This window comes from Pongo abelii, chromosome 4, assembly GCF_028885655.2.
Source record: "Pongo abelii isolate AG06213 chromosome 4, NHGRI_mPonAbe1-v2.0_pri, whole genome shotgun sequence".
Lineage (NCBI taxonomy): Eukaryota > Metazoa > Chordata > Mammalia > Primates > Hominidae > Pongo > Pongo abelii.
The window spans coordinates 147,470,681-147,489,516 of record NC_071989.2 but is presented as its reverse complement, the minus strand read 5'-3'; the positions used below and the strand labels follow the sequence as shown (position 1 = coordinate 147,489,516).

The window sequence follows — 18,836 nt, the reverse complement described above, 5'->3', positions numbered from 1 at the left end:
TCTGGATTTCTGTTTTCAAGTTGAATGCCTGCGTGACAGTGGTAGACCAGCTGAGTAGCAGCTGCTTCCCTTAGTCAAGGCAGGAGGGCTCCAGTTTCTACAGTCCCACCACTCCCTGTCGTTTACACCTGGTCCACTGATTTCCCTGCATCCCTGCCTGGCCCCCGGGGCATTTCATTGACACACCTCTAAGGTAAATTTTATTAACTTTCTCCTCGTCCTGCAGTCTAATGCTTCTGACTAGGGCTGATCCTAGTGTACATAGGCTCTGGGTACTTAGCAGACAGGGTGGTCTTTGTTCTGGAATGTGAGGAAAGTACCTGCAGCAGACTCAGGTTCTTTGGGCTTTCCTCAGTCTAAGGCACCCAGAAGACACACCTGCCTATGGGAAGGGGCATTCATTCATCTATTTGTTCAGCAGCTTCAAACTAAGCCCTGTGCTAGGCATGGGGGTGATGAAGGAGACTGTCATGGTGCCTGTCCTCTGGAAACTCAGCTGTTGGAAGTCCTTGATGTCCATGTCCTCAGAATGGAGGGTGCCTCCTGCCAGTCTGTCTTCTCTGTAGTCTCATAAGCACACCTATTCTTCTATTCCTAGTTTTCTTTTGAGCTCAGATTTGTGCAAACTTTAAGTTGAAGGGATAGGAGGGGTTTGAGACACCAGGCTGCACAGGTGACCTGCTTGAATGATGCCATATTGTATAGTCACTCCTGGATGTCACAACACAGCCTGGAATCTATGACTGCCTTCATAAGTAATAACAGTAGCAGCCACAATGTACCCAAAGCCAGTGGTTTACAATATAGTACCTCATCTAACTATGAGCTAGATGTTATTATTTTCATGTTGAAAATGTGGAAACTGAAGCTTAGAAAGTTAAATAACTTTCCCGAGACACAAGAAACTGGGATTTGAGTTATTCCAGCATCTTAACCACTATGCTGGAGTCAGTGCCTCTCGTAACTATGCATATAACATCTCCCAGGTGTGGTTAGATTTGAGAGCTTCTTCTTGCCAAGATATTTTCCTTATTGGTCCTTAGTAAGGCCTGAAATTCTGCCATCTAAATTTCATGCTTTTATTTCTTGTTAAAATGTAAAAATTCTTGGAGGGGCTCTACATTGTCATCACCAGCACCTTAACATTTTAACCTTTCCTTGACAACTAAAGATCAGACATTGAGGGACCCAGGCAGGAGAGAGTCCTTATCTGGAGCAAGGCACTTTTTTTTTTTTTTTTTTTTTTTTGAGACGGGGTCTTGCTCTGTCACCCAGGCTGAAGTGTGGTGGTGCCATCTCAGGTCACTGCAGCCTCTGCCTCCTGGGCTCTAACGATCCTCTTGCCTCAGCCGCCCAAGTAGCTGGGATTACAGGCATACGCCACCACACCTGGCTAATTTTTTTGTATTTTTTATAGAGATGGGGTTTTGCGGTGTTGCCCAGGCTGGTCTTGAATTCTTGGGTTCAAGCAATCCACCTGCCTTGGCCTCCTCTCAAAGTGCTGGGATTATAGGCGTGAGCCACCACGCCCAGCTGAGAATGAGGTGTTATTTGAAAGTTAAATAACTTTCCAGATGTATGCATATAACATCTCCCAGGTATGGTTAGAATTGTTGGGAGACCAAAATGAGATCTATGTAAAGTACCCAGCACGGGTCTGGGCTCCTAGGAAGATTCCAAGAAATATACTTTTTATTACTAGGGGAGGGATTGGGAAGCAGAGAAAAAGTGATGACATGAGAGGTGGGCAGGCTGAAATACCTCCCCATGTGCTAATGTGGGTTCCTGCTTGTTTTCCCAAATGTAATTTCCCAGAGCTCTGGAACCCTCTGGTTCGAATTTCCTGAGGCCTTATTACTTTTTTTGTAAGAACAGGTTTTAAAATGGGATAGGAAGGATGAGAATCCAGGAAAGAACAAAATGAATAATACTTTGTGTTTATCTTGCGTCTCTGTCTCCTGAGCTGAGGATGCTCCAGAGACACCATCTCATTAATCCTCTATGTTCTGCACAGGGTGGAAGGAAACAGGTTTTAGGAAGTGGTTTCCAACCTGAGCATCTTCCTCCCTCAGCCCAGCTGGATTCTCTCCTTCCCAGTTACACCCTTCCTCCATGGTTTGCAATGGCTGATAGGCACACTGGGGAATTGTGCCCTGCTGGGCTGCTTGGGAATCAGTTGGGCCTTAGCTGCTAGCTTTTGTACATCTGTAGTGGCCATTTGAGGCCTTACTCTCCCATTCATGTATGTGTTTTTTTCTTTTCTAAATATGTTTATTTTTATTGTAAAAATAATACGTGCGAGTTTTAAACATCAAACAGTATAATAGCATGTCAAAAAGTAAAAGGCTCTTATTGTTTCGTTTTGCCAGCCCCTGTCCCTAATGTGTTCCCTTAACCTGCTCAAGATACATGGGATCTTCTAGAGTCATTCCCTATGCATTTTCAAAAGTACCACATACACACAGGACAACATGCTGCATTCATTTAGCCATATCACCTCACATGTGCTGGTTCTGAGGCTGACCTTGGGAAAGGAATTGCGAGTGTCCAGACATATCTGGCTGTTGGGGAGAGGGGCATGGAGGAAAAGAACGTGCCACCCTAGGCCATTTTTTTTCTGCTTACCTGGCGCCTAGTTGCGGTGGGTCATTTCCCGTGTTTTCTTTTCTCAGAAGGAGTTTGCCCTGACCAACCCAGAGAAGAGCAGCACCAAAGAAACGGAGAGAAAAGAAACCAAAGCCGAGGAGGAGCTGGATGCCGAAGTCCTGGAGGTGTTCCACCCGACGCATGAGTGGCAGGCCCTTCGGCCAGGTATCAGGCCCAGCTCTATCCCCACAAAACACACTCTGAATTCAAACTGCATATGTCCTTTGTCCCCAGAGGGCTGCTCCTTCAGGCTGCTCCTTTCTGGCCTGCGGGAGGGAAACAGCATGTTCCGTCAGAGTGGTAGCTGCTGCTGCAGGGCTCAGGGACCTTTGTTTTCCAGCAGAATAGAGATTGCAGCATCTTAGTGCCCTAAGATTGCTTAGCATCTTAGGAAGGCAGGTGGTGGGTGGCCGTGGTTTCTGAGCAAGTGATTGAAAACTTTCTTTCCCTGCACTTCTGAAGCACCAGAGAGGCAGTGACATGTGCCTCGCTGTGCAAATGCTATTTTGGGCTCTGCTGCTCGGCTCAGTGCTGCTGAAATATTGTTCTTGGGAGAGTCCTGAGCACTGGTGTGGGGCAGGAGTATTCTGTTGTTAAAGGAACCTGTGCCAAGAAACAGGCTGGTCCTGGCCTGGTTTTTAAATAGTGCATCCTCAGAAGGAACAATTTTCTAATCCTTTCATGAGCCTGGGCCCAGGGCTTAAAATAGTGAGAATAGTCAACAATTGCAGAGTCTTCACCATATTCAGGTACTGTACTAGGTGCTTCATATGCGTAATCTTGTTCAATTTTCACAATAATAGGAACTATTATTATCTTTATGTTCAGATGAAAGCACTGAGGCTCAATGAGGTTAGGCAACTTGTCCTATGTCATCCAGCTAACTTGCCCTGTGCCATTGACCCCAGAGCCTGGGCCCACTCTCTTCCCATTTCTTCCCAGTCCTAGCTGTCCTTGGCTGGAGCCTACTACTCCGACACTTGGGACTGTTCTCAGGAGTCGCAAGGTGGATGGCAAGCCCCAGCAGCTGCCACAGTGTAGTTTCACCAGCTTCTTGCCGATATTCATCACCATGTCCTCACTGCCCCCACTGCTGCTGTGCTGGCAGGGCAGCATTTGCTGTGCCAGCCAGCTTTCTGGTAGCAGTATTGCTCCTGCTGTGTTTGCACATGGGTAGTTGCTGCCACAGAAGAGTGATGAAGCACCAAGGAAGCCAGGTGGGAGCTAATGGCATTGAGCAGAGGGAACTTTTAGGAATAGAGGTACTGGGTTCAGCAGATCCAACCTCTGCCTGCCACCACCCACCCCTCCCCAACCTGGCTTCACTTGAGAACTTAGTCCCACTGGTCCTTAAGGACTAAAACCAGAGGCTGTCAGGGGTAGGGCATGGAAGATACGGACTGTATCCACTGATTTTATGTATATAGTGTTGCTTGTGTCACTTATTTTTTTGAGACAGGGTCTTGCTCTGTCACCCAGGCTGGAGTGCCATGTTGCGATCTTGGCTCACTGCAACCTCTGCCTCCTGGGCTCAAGTAATCCTCCCACCTCAGCCTCCATAGTAGCTGGGACTATAGGTGCAAGCCACCACACCCAGCTAATTTTTGTATTTTTTGTAGAGACTGGGTTTTGCCCTGTTGCCCAGGCTAGTCTCGAACTCCTGGGCTCGAGCAGTCCACCTGCCTCAGCCTGCCAAAGTCCTAGGATTACAGATGTGAGCCACCGCACCTGGCCTTCTTGTACCACTTTTAACCAGGCAAGTTCCTGGAGCAGATGGAAGTCAATGTCCTGTGGCCTCGACTCTTACTCTATCTGTTTCTGTAGTTGAGTCAGTAGCTCCCTTCATCTAGTAGCATCCTGGTTCATGTTGCAGACGGAACAATGTTGATGGTTCTGACCCTGACCCCTTGCCCACCCCTTTGGGCAGTGGGGCTGCTATTAATGGCTAAAAAGAGCCCCTCTCTCTATCCTTGGGGAGGTACAGCCAGAGCCTGTGTGACAAGAGTGGGCTGTGGACTCTGAGAGACTCCTGGAGAATTTGAGTAGAGCACTGATTTTTACAGTTAACTTGATGTTTCATTGGCATCACCCTCTGCCCTGGAGTTTCTCAAGAGTCCCTGGTAAACTCTTCTGCGCAAAATTCCCTTGGAGTTGTCCCAAAGGCTGGTGTGTTGCAGTTGCACCCAGACGCAGAGGCCCTGTAGCTCAGAGGGCAAAGCAACTCTGGTTCCAGTCATGCCTGCCCCATCCCAGGAGCACTTTTTGCCTACACTACATCTCAGAAGCAGGGCTGGTGAGGGGAGGTTTGGTGGGAGGCTTGTTCTGGCCTCAGTATCTGATGTGGGGTGATTCAGAATCTGGTGTCATGGCATCAGACCAGTGGAGGCCCCAGTAAAGAATTGATATGTTTTCTATGTATACTGTTAGGAAACTGACCTCTCAAGGGTGTGTGTGGATAGCTGGCACTTGCCTTCAACCAGATTATGGTACTTAATTTACCACATTCTGAATTCTGCCTGGGAGCTTCCCAACACATCTACCTAAAGGTTAAAAGGAATGTAGCCAGTCCTGGGAACTGGATGGGTAGGTAAATGGGGAGGTGGTGTAATTTAGTGGTAAAGAGGACAGACTAGATTCAGCCAGTTTGGGGTTCAAACCCTAGCTTTGCTACTTAGGGGGTCTTGGGCAAGTCACAGAACATTTCTGTTCTTTGGTTTTGCATGGGGTGGCATGGGGGAAGTGTTCTGCCCTGCCTGCTGCAGAGGCTGTTGTATGGAGTGAGATGGTAGATGCAAAGCCCTCTGCCTACTTCCTAACATGGAGAATTCACTCAGTACACAGCTGTTCTGATTTTCTGTGGTAAGTTCTCCACTTGGCCATCCCTTCAATCCCATTGTGGAATCACTGGATGCCGGTGAGGGTACATGAGCATGTAGGCTTCTGTCCCTATGGCTTTATGTGGGAAAGGGAACTTATGATGTGAAGAAGAGACTTGCATGTTCATGCAGTGTCCTCCCTCCCTCAACAGAGACTTTGATCAAGGAGCAAGGGTAAGCATGAGCAAAAGGGGTTAGCAGAGTGTTTCCTGTCTAAGAGTCAGTGACATGGCACAGGAAGATGGTGGACTTTAAGAAAATGGCAAGTTTATATGGACAGTTATTGTCTCCAGTTCAGTACCTTCTGTCCCCTCAGGACTCTTAAGGGAGGACCACAGCTGTGTTGTCCTTAGGCTCCCAAGAGGGGAACTAGGGTTCGTGGGCTGTTTTTGCTGTGCTCGTTTGAAGGCAGATTTCCAGATTGCCTGCTACCTGGAACACCAGGGGACGAACTCATGACTTCGTAGGCCTTCCCTGCAGTCCAGGTAGGAATTGGGTCCCAGTCACTCAGTCCTGGAACAGCTGCAGGTGAATCTCCTGAAGTCTACCTGCCCGGGTTATTACTGTCAGCATCCTCACTGGGAGCTGCTTGTTCCTAGAAGTGATTTTCCTGTCTCTTTCTTCTGGTTTATTTTGGGATTTGCCTCACCTTACGGAGGCACAGCAAGCATTTGAGTGTGGATACAGCATTAGCTGTTCACAAGCAAGCAGAGGAAAACTGTTTGCTGGCAGTTCCTGTGGGCTCTGGGCAGGGAACTCAGGAATTTGTCCTGAGGCTGAGGACCTGAGGCTGAACACTAGGACTTTGTACCTGTGCAGCTGGTATTACAGAATGCTGGTCACAGCCACTTCAATGGGCTTCTGCACCCTGGGCATCTTCTGAGATCCTACTTTGTGCCAGGCATCATCTATAGCCAGAAATGTAGGTAATAGCTCACATTTACTGAGCATTGACTCTGCCAGGCATGCTTTGAGGGCAGGTGCTATAACTGTCCTCATTTTTACAGATACAACTGAGTCTCAGAAGGAAGGACTCAGCCAAACAACCAAAGAGTGGTAGAGTTGGGACTCAAACCTAGATTTGTCTGGCTCTAAGCCCCAGCTCCTAACCACTGTGCCATACCATCTTCTTGTGTAGCAAAAAGGACGTGACCCCTGCCCTCTATCCAGCTCATAATCTTACAAAGGATACAGAGAACAAAGACAAAAACAGCCACCAAAGTGTTTTGGATGTCCTGGTGGAAGTATTTTATGCTCAGTGAGGGCATAAAGGATGGTATGGCAAGGCCAGGGCCTTTTCTCTTTAACCCTGAGATCTGTGTGGGGCAGTTCATCAAATTTTATGGTGCTGAATCTCCAACTCCACCTGCAGCTCTCTCTTTGAGCTGTGTGGCCTTGCTCAGGTTGCTTAGAATCTCAGAACCTTAGTTTCCACATCTGAAGATAGGGATGAAAATATAATACCTACTTCACAGAGATGATGTGAGAATGAAACAAGGTTAACATATGTAAAATGTTCAACACAGGGCCTGGCACATAGGCCATATTCAATAAGTGGCTATAGTTGTCATTTAAAAGTATATACCTTTGTTCTGGGCATGGTGGCGTGCGACTGTAGTCCCAGCTACTCAGGAGGCTGAGGTGGGAGGATTGCTTGAGCCCAGGAGTTTGCATCATTGGTACCTTGGTATCTGTGAATAGCTACTGCGCTCCAGCCTTGGCAACATAGTCTTTTTAAAAATATATATCTATGTATATACACCTTTGCTACCTCCCTTTCCTTGGGGACCTGAAGGGGAAGTGGAGGTAAGGAGGCAGCCCTGGCAGAGGCCCCCTTGTTCTGCTCATTACCCAGTGCTGCATGTTGGCCCCCATGTGGGCTCAGGGAAGCATAGCCAGCCAGGAGCAGACCTGGGGCTCCTTATTGACCTGATCTGACTCCAGGCGGCTGTGAGAGTCTCTGAAATATTGGCATTAGCACAAAGAGCCCACTCAATGTGAGCACGCAGGAAGCCTGTGCAGGAACACGTTCATATGAAAGGGAAAAAAAAGAAAAAGAAAAAAAATCCAAATCATCAACAACTGATGAGAGCAATCCAAGAATTATAGAGCACCAGCCATCTGGTCAGATCATTTCAGATCTGCACGAGCAATAAGAGGGAACTGAATTTTAAAAACCTCATTTATAGTAGACCAACTACTCTGGTTTCAAGTGTTTAAGAGAGGAGTCTGATTTCCTGCAGGCCCTGGACATCTGTCTGAAGGAGCACCTGACTCTGGTCTGGGTGACTCTGTGACACTGTTTCTGTTGGGCCTTTGGCTCTTTGCAGCTTTGGAGGGGCGGTGTGGTTCTCCAGTCCCTCTGACACTAAGTGGGTGTGCAACAATTCAATGCAAATCTGCCAGTGTCTACGTGGAATTAGTCTCAGATCCCTCAAGATAAAGGGCTAAGTCCATAAGACTGCTTCCATTTCATATGGCAGTTGCAAGTCCTGGGCCACCTGTATTTCTGACTGACCAGGTATAAATTGAGAATTCTCACAATCTCCTTCTCAGGTTTGACATTAATAATTTGCTAGAATGGCTCTCAGGAAAACACTTTATGTTTATTGGTTTATTATGAAAATGCAACTCAGTGACAGCCAAACGGAAGAGTTAGATGCATGGGGCAAGATATTGGAGTGGGGGTAGGGAGTGGTGTGCAGAGCCTCCTAGCACTTCAGTGTGTCCGCCAACCCTCATGCTCAAGTGGAGTTCAGGAAGCTCTCTGAATCCTGTTGTTTCATGGCTTTTATGGAGGTTTTATTATGTAGGCATAATTGATTAAAGCATTGGCCATTGATAATTGATCTCAATCTCCAGTCCTCCTTCCCTCCTCTGAGGTCAGAGGGGGGCTGGGCTGAAAGTTCCAGCCCTCTAATCCTGGGTTGGTATTTCTGGCAACCAGCCTCCATCCTGAAGCTATTTAGAACCTCCAACCAAGAGTCACCTAATCAGTATAAAAGCCCCATAGTTGAAAGGGGTTTGGTAGGAATAACAAAGTGCACTCTTATGGCTCAAAAAATTCCAAGAGTTTTAGAAACAATGAGCCAGGAACCAGGGTCAAAGACTACACATATTTTTTATTATACCACAGTTGCAATGAAGGTGAGACTAAGGGGCAAAACTCCCAGTGTGTTCTGCCTCCTCCCCAGGTCTGTGGTTAGGAGGCAGGTGACCCTCTCTCCCTCCCTGATCCTGGAGGGATCTTCCTTACAGGTCGTCTCATTCCCCATGGTCCCCAAGGGTATAATCTCTTCTGTCCCATCCTTCATACACAGACATGCACACACATGTGAGGCCCATGAGATTGGGTGGGAGTGAGGTTGTTTGTTCAGGACACTTCATGCCTAAGCCCCTGCGGCTCATCAAAGTGTGACAGTGAGACTTCTTAGCTGCTGTTAAGGAAGTAATGACTTAAGGGAGGGGGATAGCCAGGGGTCTTTGTTGGATGATGTTTCACCCTGGCTCAAGCACAGTGCTGGAAATGTGGGGCAGGGGCTAAGTAGAAGAAACAGCCTGATTCTGTTGGGGTGGTCTGTCTTCTTGGACATAAGTTGCTATCTCTGGCAACTTTTCAGGATGAAGTATTCAACAGAGCTTACTTTTGGTGCTACTTCTTTCTGCACAGTGCCACCCTTCTTACTTTGAGGGCTTTCTAGTCTTCTGGGGATTTCCTTAGAACTTCATTTGTTCCTCTTCTACCTATACTTCTAGTCCCTCCCTCTATAACTTCCACCTTCCCAGCCTTTGTTAAGCATTCTCCACTCTGAGCATCTCCTTTGCTCCTTGGTAATACAAGCTTGTTAGGGAGAACCACTTGGAGGATGGCAGGATGCCAGGTCTCTTGAGGCCTGTAGGAGCAGTTTCTGAGGCTTCAAATTATCCTGTACTAGGAGAGAAAAAAAGATGGTGGGCTGGAATACAGGAAGGCCCCAGGAGGCTCCATGAGGACATTTTAGATCTCTTCATTGCAGAGAGACCTCATTTCTCATGTAGGGAGGTCTCTTCACTAGTCTCTCATGATGGCTGATCACTGCCCCTCAGCAGCTAAATCCCACAGCCCTCTGGGAGAGCAGGTGGAGGCCAGGCCAGGAAGGCCTGCAACCTCCATGACAGCCACTGCCAAGACTGAGGCCACTTTGCAGCCGGCTGGCTGAGTTCTGCTCTGGCACCAAAGCATCTCTGCCCTGGCTTTGGCCTTCATTACCCGGATGGGACAGGCCAGGGTCCAGTTTGCAATCTGTGCATTTGGGTGGTGATGGAGAGCAGCTGTTGGCATCCTCTTTCTAACAAGTATTTGTATGCTTAATATGCACCCTGAAGCCCTTATCCTCCCCTTCCCCTGCTTCTATCCACCTGTTCTCTCTGAGGTTTAATCAGCAGTGCTGAGCAGCGTGGCATAGCCTCAACTCTCAAAGGTTGGGACACCCAAATGGCTGAGATGGAAAACTTAGACCAAGTAGGGATGATGGAAAACTAGCTGCCAAAATAGTCCCAGCCCTCATGCCACAGACTTTGTTTTAGTTCAGAGAACCTTTGTAGCTCTGACTTTGCTTCCTTTTCTAATATTGGCCTCACCCCACTGGCCAAGACAGCCCAGGGCATCTCCACGGTTAAGACTAACCAGGGTAGGAGTAGTTCTCAAGGGCTGACCTAGAGCTTGAATGAGAGGCCCTTTCCCAGAACCCGTTGCATTCTTAGTTTTGTCAGAGCCTTGGAGGTAGGAATTGATCTATAACTTAGAGATAGTACTTCACTAGGTAGAGAAGAGAACAAAGTATGAGTAGTGGTGTTGGTGGGGATAATATGAAGAGAGACCTGAAGTGAGAGTATATCTGCTTGTCTGGAGTGGCAGGTATGTGTATGGGAAAAATGAGGTGGCGGGGGTGGGCAGCATCCACTCTGTCAGAGGTGGGGGCCAGTGAGGGGGAGGGAGGAGATCAGGAGAACTGACAAGCCAGTAGATTTAAAGGTGTGAAACTTAAGTGTAACAGATGAGTCTGTCATAGAATCCAACCAGGAGCTGTGCTGGGAGATGAGGAGATGAAGAAAGATGATGTAAACTCCTGGGTTTGAAGAGTTTGATAGTAGAAGAGGAGAACTAAAGGGGCAATTTAAGTTAGAGATAGCCATATCAAAAAACTTGTTCATTTCATGTTCCATTTGTTGAACTCCTAGAAGTATAGTGCTTGATGCCAGGGATACCATGGTGGGCATGACAGAGGTTGCCCACCTGGGCTTATAGTGATGGAGGACCCCCTACAGGAAGGTGGCTCAGTGAGAATGCAGAGGACACTGAAGGAAAGGCTTCAGTGGTGGGGTCATTGGAGCTGGATGGAGAGAGGTTTTGTGTATGTTGGAAGGCAGAGGGGAAAGGAATCAGTGTTGACAGATTTATAATCCCATAGAGGAGATCATTGATGGGGCAAAGTTATTTAGGTAGCAGATGGACAGTCTTGGCTTCATAAATGTGATGAGACTGAGAAATTAGAAGCAGAGGCTAGAAAGGGACACAGAAAGGTGGTAGGGATACAGACAGAAATTGAAGAAGCTCCTATTAGATGTCTTCAGTTTTCTGAGCCAAGCTGAGGATGGTCTTCTGCTTTGGGCGATGAAAGAGAAGTACCCATTTGGGTGCTTGAGAAATGGAAGGTTGGGAAGAACTACTGTGGGGAAGGTGCTTGGACAACCAAGAGGTCAGAACTGAGCATCACCCAGTATTAGGAAAGGTCCAGTTAACATCTGACAACCTGACACTGTGGTGGGTGACGTTTTTTGACTTTCTTGAGTAATCTGAGCCCTGGGCAGTGCATACATAGGTGGACAGTGAGATGGCTGGAGTCTGAGGAATGATAGGCAGATCATTCTGGGGACTCTTAGGTTGTCTCTGGGTATGGTAAGGGAGACTTTTGTCCATCTGGCCTGTGGGGCTTTGTGAAGCCAGGTTTCTGGCAAGCTCTGGAGAGCTTTTTGGAAGCTCCTCTGAACCTGCTCCAACCTTCCCTCTTCTGAAGACAGGGAACATCAAGGGAACTCTTTGAGGCCCTGGCAGTGCACAGGGCAGGGTGGGGATGGCACCCCACTAGCCACTGATCTTTCGGCAGCCTGTCAAGAGCCCACATGAAGCACTGCCTTGTGTGCAGGGGCTCTGTGAGCCTTTTGTTGCCTGGGTGCTAATCAAGCTGATTATATTTCTGTTCATGTGGGGGTTTTGTTTTGTTATTATTCATAAACTCGTAAGTTGTTGGTTTTGCCTTATTTCCCATAATATATGGATTTGGGCAAACAAAGATTGAGTTTTAGTTTAATTTATTTAATTCCCAGAACAGTCTGTTTATGGTTTGTGTAATGCAGCTGTTTGGAAGAAGAGAACCATTTCTTTGGATTAAAAGTTTTCAGATTTGATTACCTATGGCCATAATGAGTTTATCTGGGCAGAGGTGAGTTTTTAAGGAATAGTAATATGGTATATTTATAAAGTTCTTTTTCCTTAGGGGAAAAAAGAAACGACCCCTGCTCCCCACCCCAGTAGCCCTCTAAATGTTATATAAACATCATCTTTTTAATCTCTATTCCATCATCTCCCAATTTGGTCAAGTCATTCAGGCTCTTCTTTTTTTTTTTTTCGAGACAGAGTCTTGCTCTGTCACCCAGGCTGGAGTGCAATGGTGTGATCTTGGCTCACTGCAACCTCCACCTGCCGGGTTCAAGCAATTCTCCTGCCTCAGCCTCCTGAGTAGCTAGGGCTACAGGCGCGCGCCACCATGCCTGGCTAATTTTTGCATTTTTAGTAGAGACAGGGTTTCACCATGCTAGCCAGGCTAGTCTTGAACTCCTGACCTCATGATCTGCCAGCCTCATCCTCCCAAAGTGCTGAGATTATAGACGTGAGCCACCGTGCCTGGCCAAGTCATTCAGGCTCTTAGAGGATGAGAAGGTTGTCTAGTATCTCATGACCAAGAAATGACTGAGGAGATCCTAGAATGGAAGGGGTTTACTAAAAAAAAAAAAAAAAAAGACAGAGGGGAGATAGGACCCAGGAATTCCAGTCTAGCAGTTGGATGGTGAAAGGAAGAAAACTTTTTTTTTTTTTTTAACATCCCCTTGTGCTAGGTGCTTTGTGTATATTAAGGCCTCAAGATACCCCATAAGGGAGTAGTTATGTTTTCTCTTGGTCTCTTTTGGAGCCCATGGTCCATTGGTAAAGGGGCTTCAGATCTCATTGCTTTTCCCAGATTTCCTTTCTTCTGAAGATGGAATCTGCGGGGTCATGATCTGAAAGCAGTTTTATTTGAAGTCTACATGGGAACAAAATAATGTGAATTTTGGGGGCCTTTGACACTGAAAGGGGGAAGTTATTCAAGCAGACACAGAATTATCAAGCTGCCCTATTTGGGTTTCTAGGTTGGGTCTTAGGGATTGATTCTGATGTCCCTAAACACAGTGGAGTAAGCAGCCCTGTGTGCAGTGTGATTTGAGGGTTGTTAGCTGGCTTTAGATTCCCACTGGGTTAAATTGTAGATGTAGAGGCTGGAGGAATTGTTCCCTAAAGACAGTTAGCATTTTAGCTTCCAGTATTTGATCAAAGTATCTAGCTGAGGATACTTTGGAGTTAGGTATAGAACAGTAGATTTCAAAGGGGAGGGCTCTTTTACAAAGCTGGCAGTAATGGAGGCACCCAGATAAAGTGTTTCATTTACAGGAGTCCATCTTAGTTTTGAAGTTGAGGGATGTACTTCGTGGGGTGAAGAGAAGAAGAAAAGTTCTAAGGAAGGCTGAGCGTTTTTCACCTATTTGCTGGCTTCATCTGACACTGCTGATGCATATCAATGAAAGTCTTGGTTCTAAAGTGGCCATTTGAACACAATACTCTTTTTTTTTTGTCTTTTCCTTGTTTTCATGCTCTCAGCTCTTTTCCCTTTTCCCCTCCTTCACATCCTGCCCTCCCTGCCACCTTACCTTCCTAGCTGCCTCTACCTGCAGCTGACTGGCAGGTGGCAGGGATGAATAGATGGAGAGGTCCGTAGCTGGGGGAATATTTTCTCAATTCTGCTAGCATCAAAGAAATGATTTCCTAGCCTATTCTTCCAGCCACGTATTTCACTGATCCGTCAGAACTAGAGGAAAAACACATTAGCGTTGCCAGAGAGGGGATTTGGGAAAAATCAAGTCTGTGGAACTGAGTGATCTAAAGTCATAAGCATTAAAAACAAATCCTGGAGTGCAGCTGGAATTCTTCCCAGCCTGCCTCCCACAGCCCTGTCCCTTGACACACACACCATGTGCCACATGAATAGTTTGTACCTCAACTTTCCCAAAGATCCTAATACTAACGACAAGGTGTCTGTTTGTGTTGCCCGTCATTGGATATTTCTGGGCATAACATGGGAAAAAAAACAATCCCAGGAGCTTTTTCTCCTTTTTGTGACCTCCGTGTTTCCATACGCTTGAAAAGGCTTCGGAATAGAACTCTCTTGAATTGAGCACACCTACATGCTCATCTATTTTTCCCTCCATCTGGCACCAGTCCAGAGTGAGGTCTCAGGAGAACAATGGCCTTTTCTTTACCCTTAATCCAGGAAGGTGCTTCTTGTCAAGAGAAAAAAAAAATCTTCTGGTTATATGGGCAGAAATTCAAGTGGAGTATTTCGTCTTCTTTGGAAGAAATATAAAGCCTATAATGCCCTTTCTTCAGTGAGACACGTTCTTCCGAGACGGAATGGCCAAGAGCTGAGCCCAGATTGTATTTTGGCATTTGATTGTTGCTGCCGTGCCTTGAATATAGCATGTAGTATAGTGTTTTAGAGTCAGTCTACCTGGGTTCACACTCTGCTCTGTCTTTTATAGCTAGTAGCTTGGAAAGTTACTTAATTACAGTAAAGATTAATGAACTATCCCTCTCTGTAAAATAGGGGTAGTAATAATGCCTACTTCAGAGGGTTATTTTAAATAGTAAATAAGGTAAACATGAAATGTTTACTGTAATGCCAGGTGCATAGTAATAGCTCAGTAAATGTTAGCTGCTGTTTTTTCTGTTGTATTAAAAATCAGTGGACATCAGATGAATCCAAATTGAGGTACAGTCTGCAGAATAACTACCAGCACTTTTCAAGTATGTCCAGGTGATGAAAGACAAGGACTGAGGAATTGTCGCAGATTGGAGGAGACAAAGGAGACATGACCACCAAATACAGTGTGATATCCTGGATTAGACTGTGCAAGAGAGAAAAACGTTAGTGGAAAAACTGGTGAAATCCAAGTAAAGTCTATAGTTTAGTTACTACTGTTGTATAATTTCTTAGTTTTGATAATTGTCCTATAGTTTTATAACATGTTAATAGGAGGGAAATCTGGATGAAGAGTATATGGGAACTCTGTGTTTTTTTACTTTTTTTTGCAACTTTTCTTTAAGTCCAAAATTGTTTCAAAATAAAGAGCTAAAATAGAATAATGTCTAAGTGATCTTTTTAAGTAAAGGAGAAACTCACCAGGATGTAGCTGTTCCCCCAGCATAACAGGTAACACCTGAGTCAGTCTTGCCTCCCATGTCAGAGGGAGGGCTCTTACTCAGGGATCCCAACACCTGCCTCTTAAGCACCTGCACACCTGCTGCATCCTCAGGGCAAGGTCTGTTCTAGGCAGATAATTGGTCAGATAGCAATTCAGACACACACCCCAGATCGGATCCTGCAGCGGTGCCATACAGCAACTGGGGAGGAGGCCACTCATGTGGCATTAGGACTCTCTGCAGGGCTGAGTGATCAGGGCACTTGTCTCTGTTCTTTGGAATATAAATGAAATTCTGCCTGTTTTATCCTACTACCTAAGCACCAATCACTATGGCAGTATGTTTGTGGATTGTGATGCCTACCCCTACGCTCATTGTTTGATCATCCAGAGAAAGAAAAATAAGTTCAAGCCTTTGCAATAATTTATTATTTTCTTTCCTGCCAAGTGCCTTGCTTTTGCACAAAGCAGATATTTTGCTTGCTTTTCTTAAGTGTAAAAGGTACATGTGCTTTTCTTATGACTGATGTGGCCATCCCTGTCATGCTAATAGCAGGGTTTGTAGAAGAAAGCCATTATTATCATTGGAAGAATGTGAGTCTTGGAGTTTTTATTTTTGCATTGAAGTCAGCTATCAGGGGGTTCTGGAAAGTATAGTCTTTCATTCTAGCACACAACTCCCTTACAAGCATTTACCCTCAGAAGCCCATATTTTCCAAGTTAAAAAAAATCAATGCTAAAAAACATTCTTTGTATTTTAACTCAATGGCTAAGGTATGCTGCTTTTTGCTATTGATTTACAAATTTTATTGTCAGACCCTTGGGATGTATGTGGATTACTCGATACTGGGACAAATGGCTAGGCTCTGAATTATGTATTGTATTACGGGACAGTTCATAAACCATATTTTTCTGTAGGTTATTTTAGGCATAAGACTAGTGAACTGCCATTTCTCTTTTAGTCACACGTGACTTTAAAAAGGTGGAGGATGCCAGTGGGAAGGAGAAGTGGCTGGCTCAAGATTGAATAGCCAATGGCGCCGAAACCTTGTGAATGCAGAGGCTTGAAGTGGACAGACCTTGGGTATGGATTGGGAGGATTGAGAGAGCAGAGAGAATCTGCTGGAAATCAAGCCTTTTGCTGCACCTTTGCTCAGCCTAGAGCCCTAGCAGAAAAATGACCGGCTTCCCCTCTCTTGGGGCTTCTGAGTCCTGAGAGTCCTGCACCATGAGTGGGCCTACCCCACTCCTGCCTCCCCCTCCCCTACACAGCTACTTATGCTGATGGATGTGCAAACCCTTTACAGACAGTTTGGCACGGCTTCGCTTGCAGAGATCATCTGTCTCTTTTGACTGAGCAACTTTATGTTTGTGGCTCCTTTTCCCTGCACAGAGAGAAATTGCCTTGTGCCGGCTTCTGCCTTCTGATGGAAATGTTTACCTTCCCTAGGGAAAGGCACTATTCTTTGGGGGTAATGTTTGCTGGTGCTCTCCACCCCTCGTGGGAACATAAGCCTGTGCTCAAGGGTGGACTGGAGGAGGCGGCCGTTGGAGCGTGCAAGATTGCTACTGGGGCAGCCATCTGCCAGTGTCGCGGCTCACAGCCTGCCTCTGAGCAGGCCGCCGGGAGGGAATGTCTGCACTCCCGGGCCTGCATACATTATGCACAGCCCATTCCCTAAATGAGCTTTCTAAGGGTATATAACTCCTTTCTACTCTGTTCTTGTATGGCCAGCCTCAGGACACCTTTCAGAATCTTCCCTAATTATGCTTCTAGTGCCAAGCATTTAGAATTTCTGGTAACAGCTGAATTTTTTTTTAATAGATTTCTGCAGTTGCAGTGAGGGATTGATTTATAGTTATGGGAGGATTTGCTTCTTCCAGGGAAATTATCAACACTGCGATGATACAGTTTCATGTCAGTGGTATTTTGACTATCCAAAGCCACAGTCCAGCCTCCTTGGCCTGCCTAGCTTCTTCTGGAATGGACCCCTTGTAATTTGAGGAGGCTCTTCTAGCGTTAGACTGAAATCTGGGCTTCCAGTTGCCGACCACCACCTTCCCCACATATCGCCCCCCTCTTCCCCACCTTCTCTTCCTGAGATGGAGGAGTTTTTTCACATGCTGCTTAGAAAAAGGAGATTCATAACATGACTCAATCCTCACCCACAGATCTAGGATTCCTGCCATCCAGTAAATTTTGGCAGGCAGGCTGTGTGTACGGAGAGTGAGTCCTGCCCCCCTATCCCTGCCCTGCTCCCCTCATTGCGTGTGCTTCTTGGGTGGAGTCTGGGTTGCCTAGCCTCTCATTTCTTCCGCTTTTCCTCTAAGCAGCCCTTCCTTCTTCTCTAGGGTTGGCCTTCAGTATCTGTCAGGAAAAGCGGACAGTCTCTCACGTTCCTGGGACTTCACAGAGAGACCCTTGGGAAGAGTTCAAGTCCTGAGGTGTTTGGGTACTTGCCATGTGCCTACTGCTGCGTTAAATACAGTGAGGTCATAGCAGAGTGCCTAGGCCTTAAGCCTTAATCCTTAACCACAGCCTACCTGGGAATCAATTTAAACAAAAAGATTGGCAGTCTTACTAACCCACTCAAGGATCTGGATATACAGGTGTCCTTGTGTCTGTCATTATGTTGATATGTCAGGGTCGTTGAGGCCTCCAGGCTAGTGCTGGTGAGGCCATGATACTGTTGAAAGTGAGTTACTGGTAACATTGGGTTTTCCTTTGCCCTCTGCTAGGGGAGAGGAGAGGAAAAGGGGCATTAGATTCTAGAAAATCCTTGTCTGTGAAGACTTTGGTTAAACTTTGTCTTCCTTTTACCCATCTCTGGATAAGACAAAAGGACCCTGAATAACAGAGTAAGAAGCAGAGTGGGACTTTGGGGAATCAGAGGCAGTGAGACCAGCAGGAACAGAGAGAGGACTTCTGGCCTACCAGCCTGTTAGAACAAGAGAAAGGAGTGCCTTTTTCAGCCTGGCTAGCCGGGGACACCCATGCTCGACCCATTGTTGGCATGGTCTAGGAGGAGCCAGGAGGCTCCTGCCGAGTCTGTTACCTACGATTATTGTTGCTACCTCTGAGCCACATGCTCCCGTCTTTAAAGGCTCACAGCTACAGCAGAGTGAAAGGTCCTGAGCTGCTTGCCTCCTGCAGCACGGAGGCTGACACATAGGGAGAGACTTAAGACAAATCTGGACCAGACCAGGTGTGGCTTCTTTTTAACCTAGCCAATAGGAAGCACTTGTTTTAGGAACCCTCACCCCAGTCTGTGTAGATGTGTCTAGAGCTGAGCCTCTTTCTTCCAGTTTGGCCTTCGTGGGCTCTCCTTCCCATTTCTGGCCTCAACGAACTGACCTGCCAGCAGATTCTGGAGCCTTCCCAGGCCTGCAGCAAATAGGGCTTGGCAATGACAAGATCTGTGGTAGGGCAGCATTTATTGGATATCCTTTGAAATTAACTTTCCCGTAGTCCATAAGTGCCTCCTGGGAGCTTCTTCAGGGTCCTGGCTTCCCTTGAACTTCATGCTTATGCTGACTCCCACACACATTTCTGTGTTTTTCATTTTAAAGATGATTGGTGATGAATTGGGGGAGGGGAGTGAGAATTTGCTTTCCTCTGCACCAGAAGTGCAGTGCTGCTAATTTCATTCTCCACACTTTGTCTCTGAGATGAGCAGGGTCCTCTGTGCCCATGTTTAGTACTGCTGTGTTGCTGGACTCTCTTGGCAAAAATTAGGCTAATGTCTCCAACAACTGCATTAGCCA

The 18,836-nt window shown here is 46.5% G+C and overlaps 1 protein-coding gene across 6 annotated transcripts in view; it reads left to right on the top strand.

The window, feature by feature from the left end:
• SIL1 (SIL1 nucleotide exchange factor) overlaps positions 1–18,836 on the top strand; it is a 326,909-nt gene that overhangs the window by 160,832 nt on the left and 147,241 nt on the right. For all 6 annotated transcript variants that reach the window (XM_054556611.2, XM_054556609.2, XM_024247395.3 and 3 more), the window contains one exon: positions 2,673–2,811. In XM_054556611.2, the coding sequence (XP_054412586.1) occupies positions 2,673–2,811 (139 nt within the window). The remainder of the gene's footprint in view (positions 1–2,672; positions 2,812–18,836) is intronic.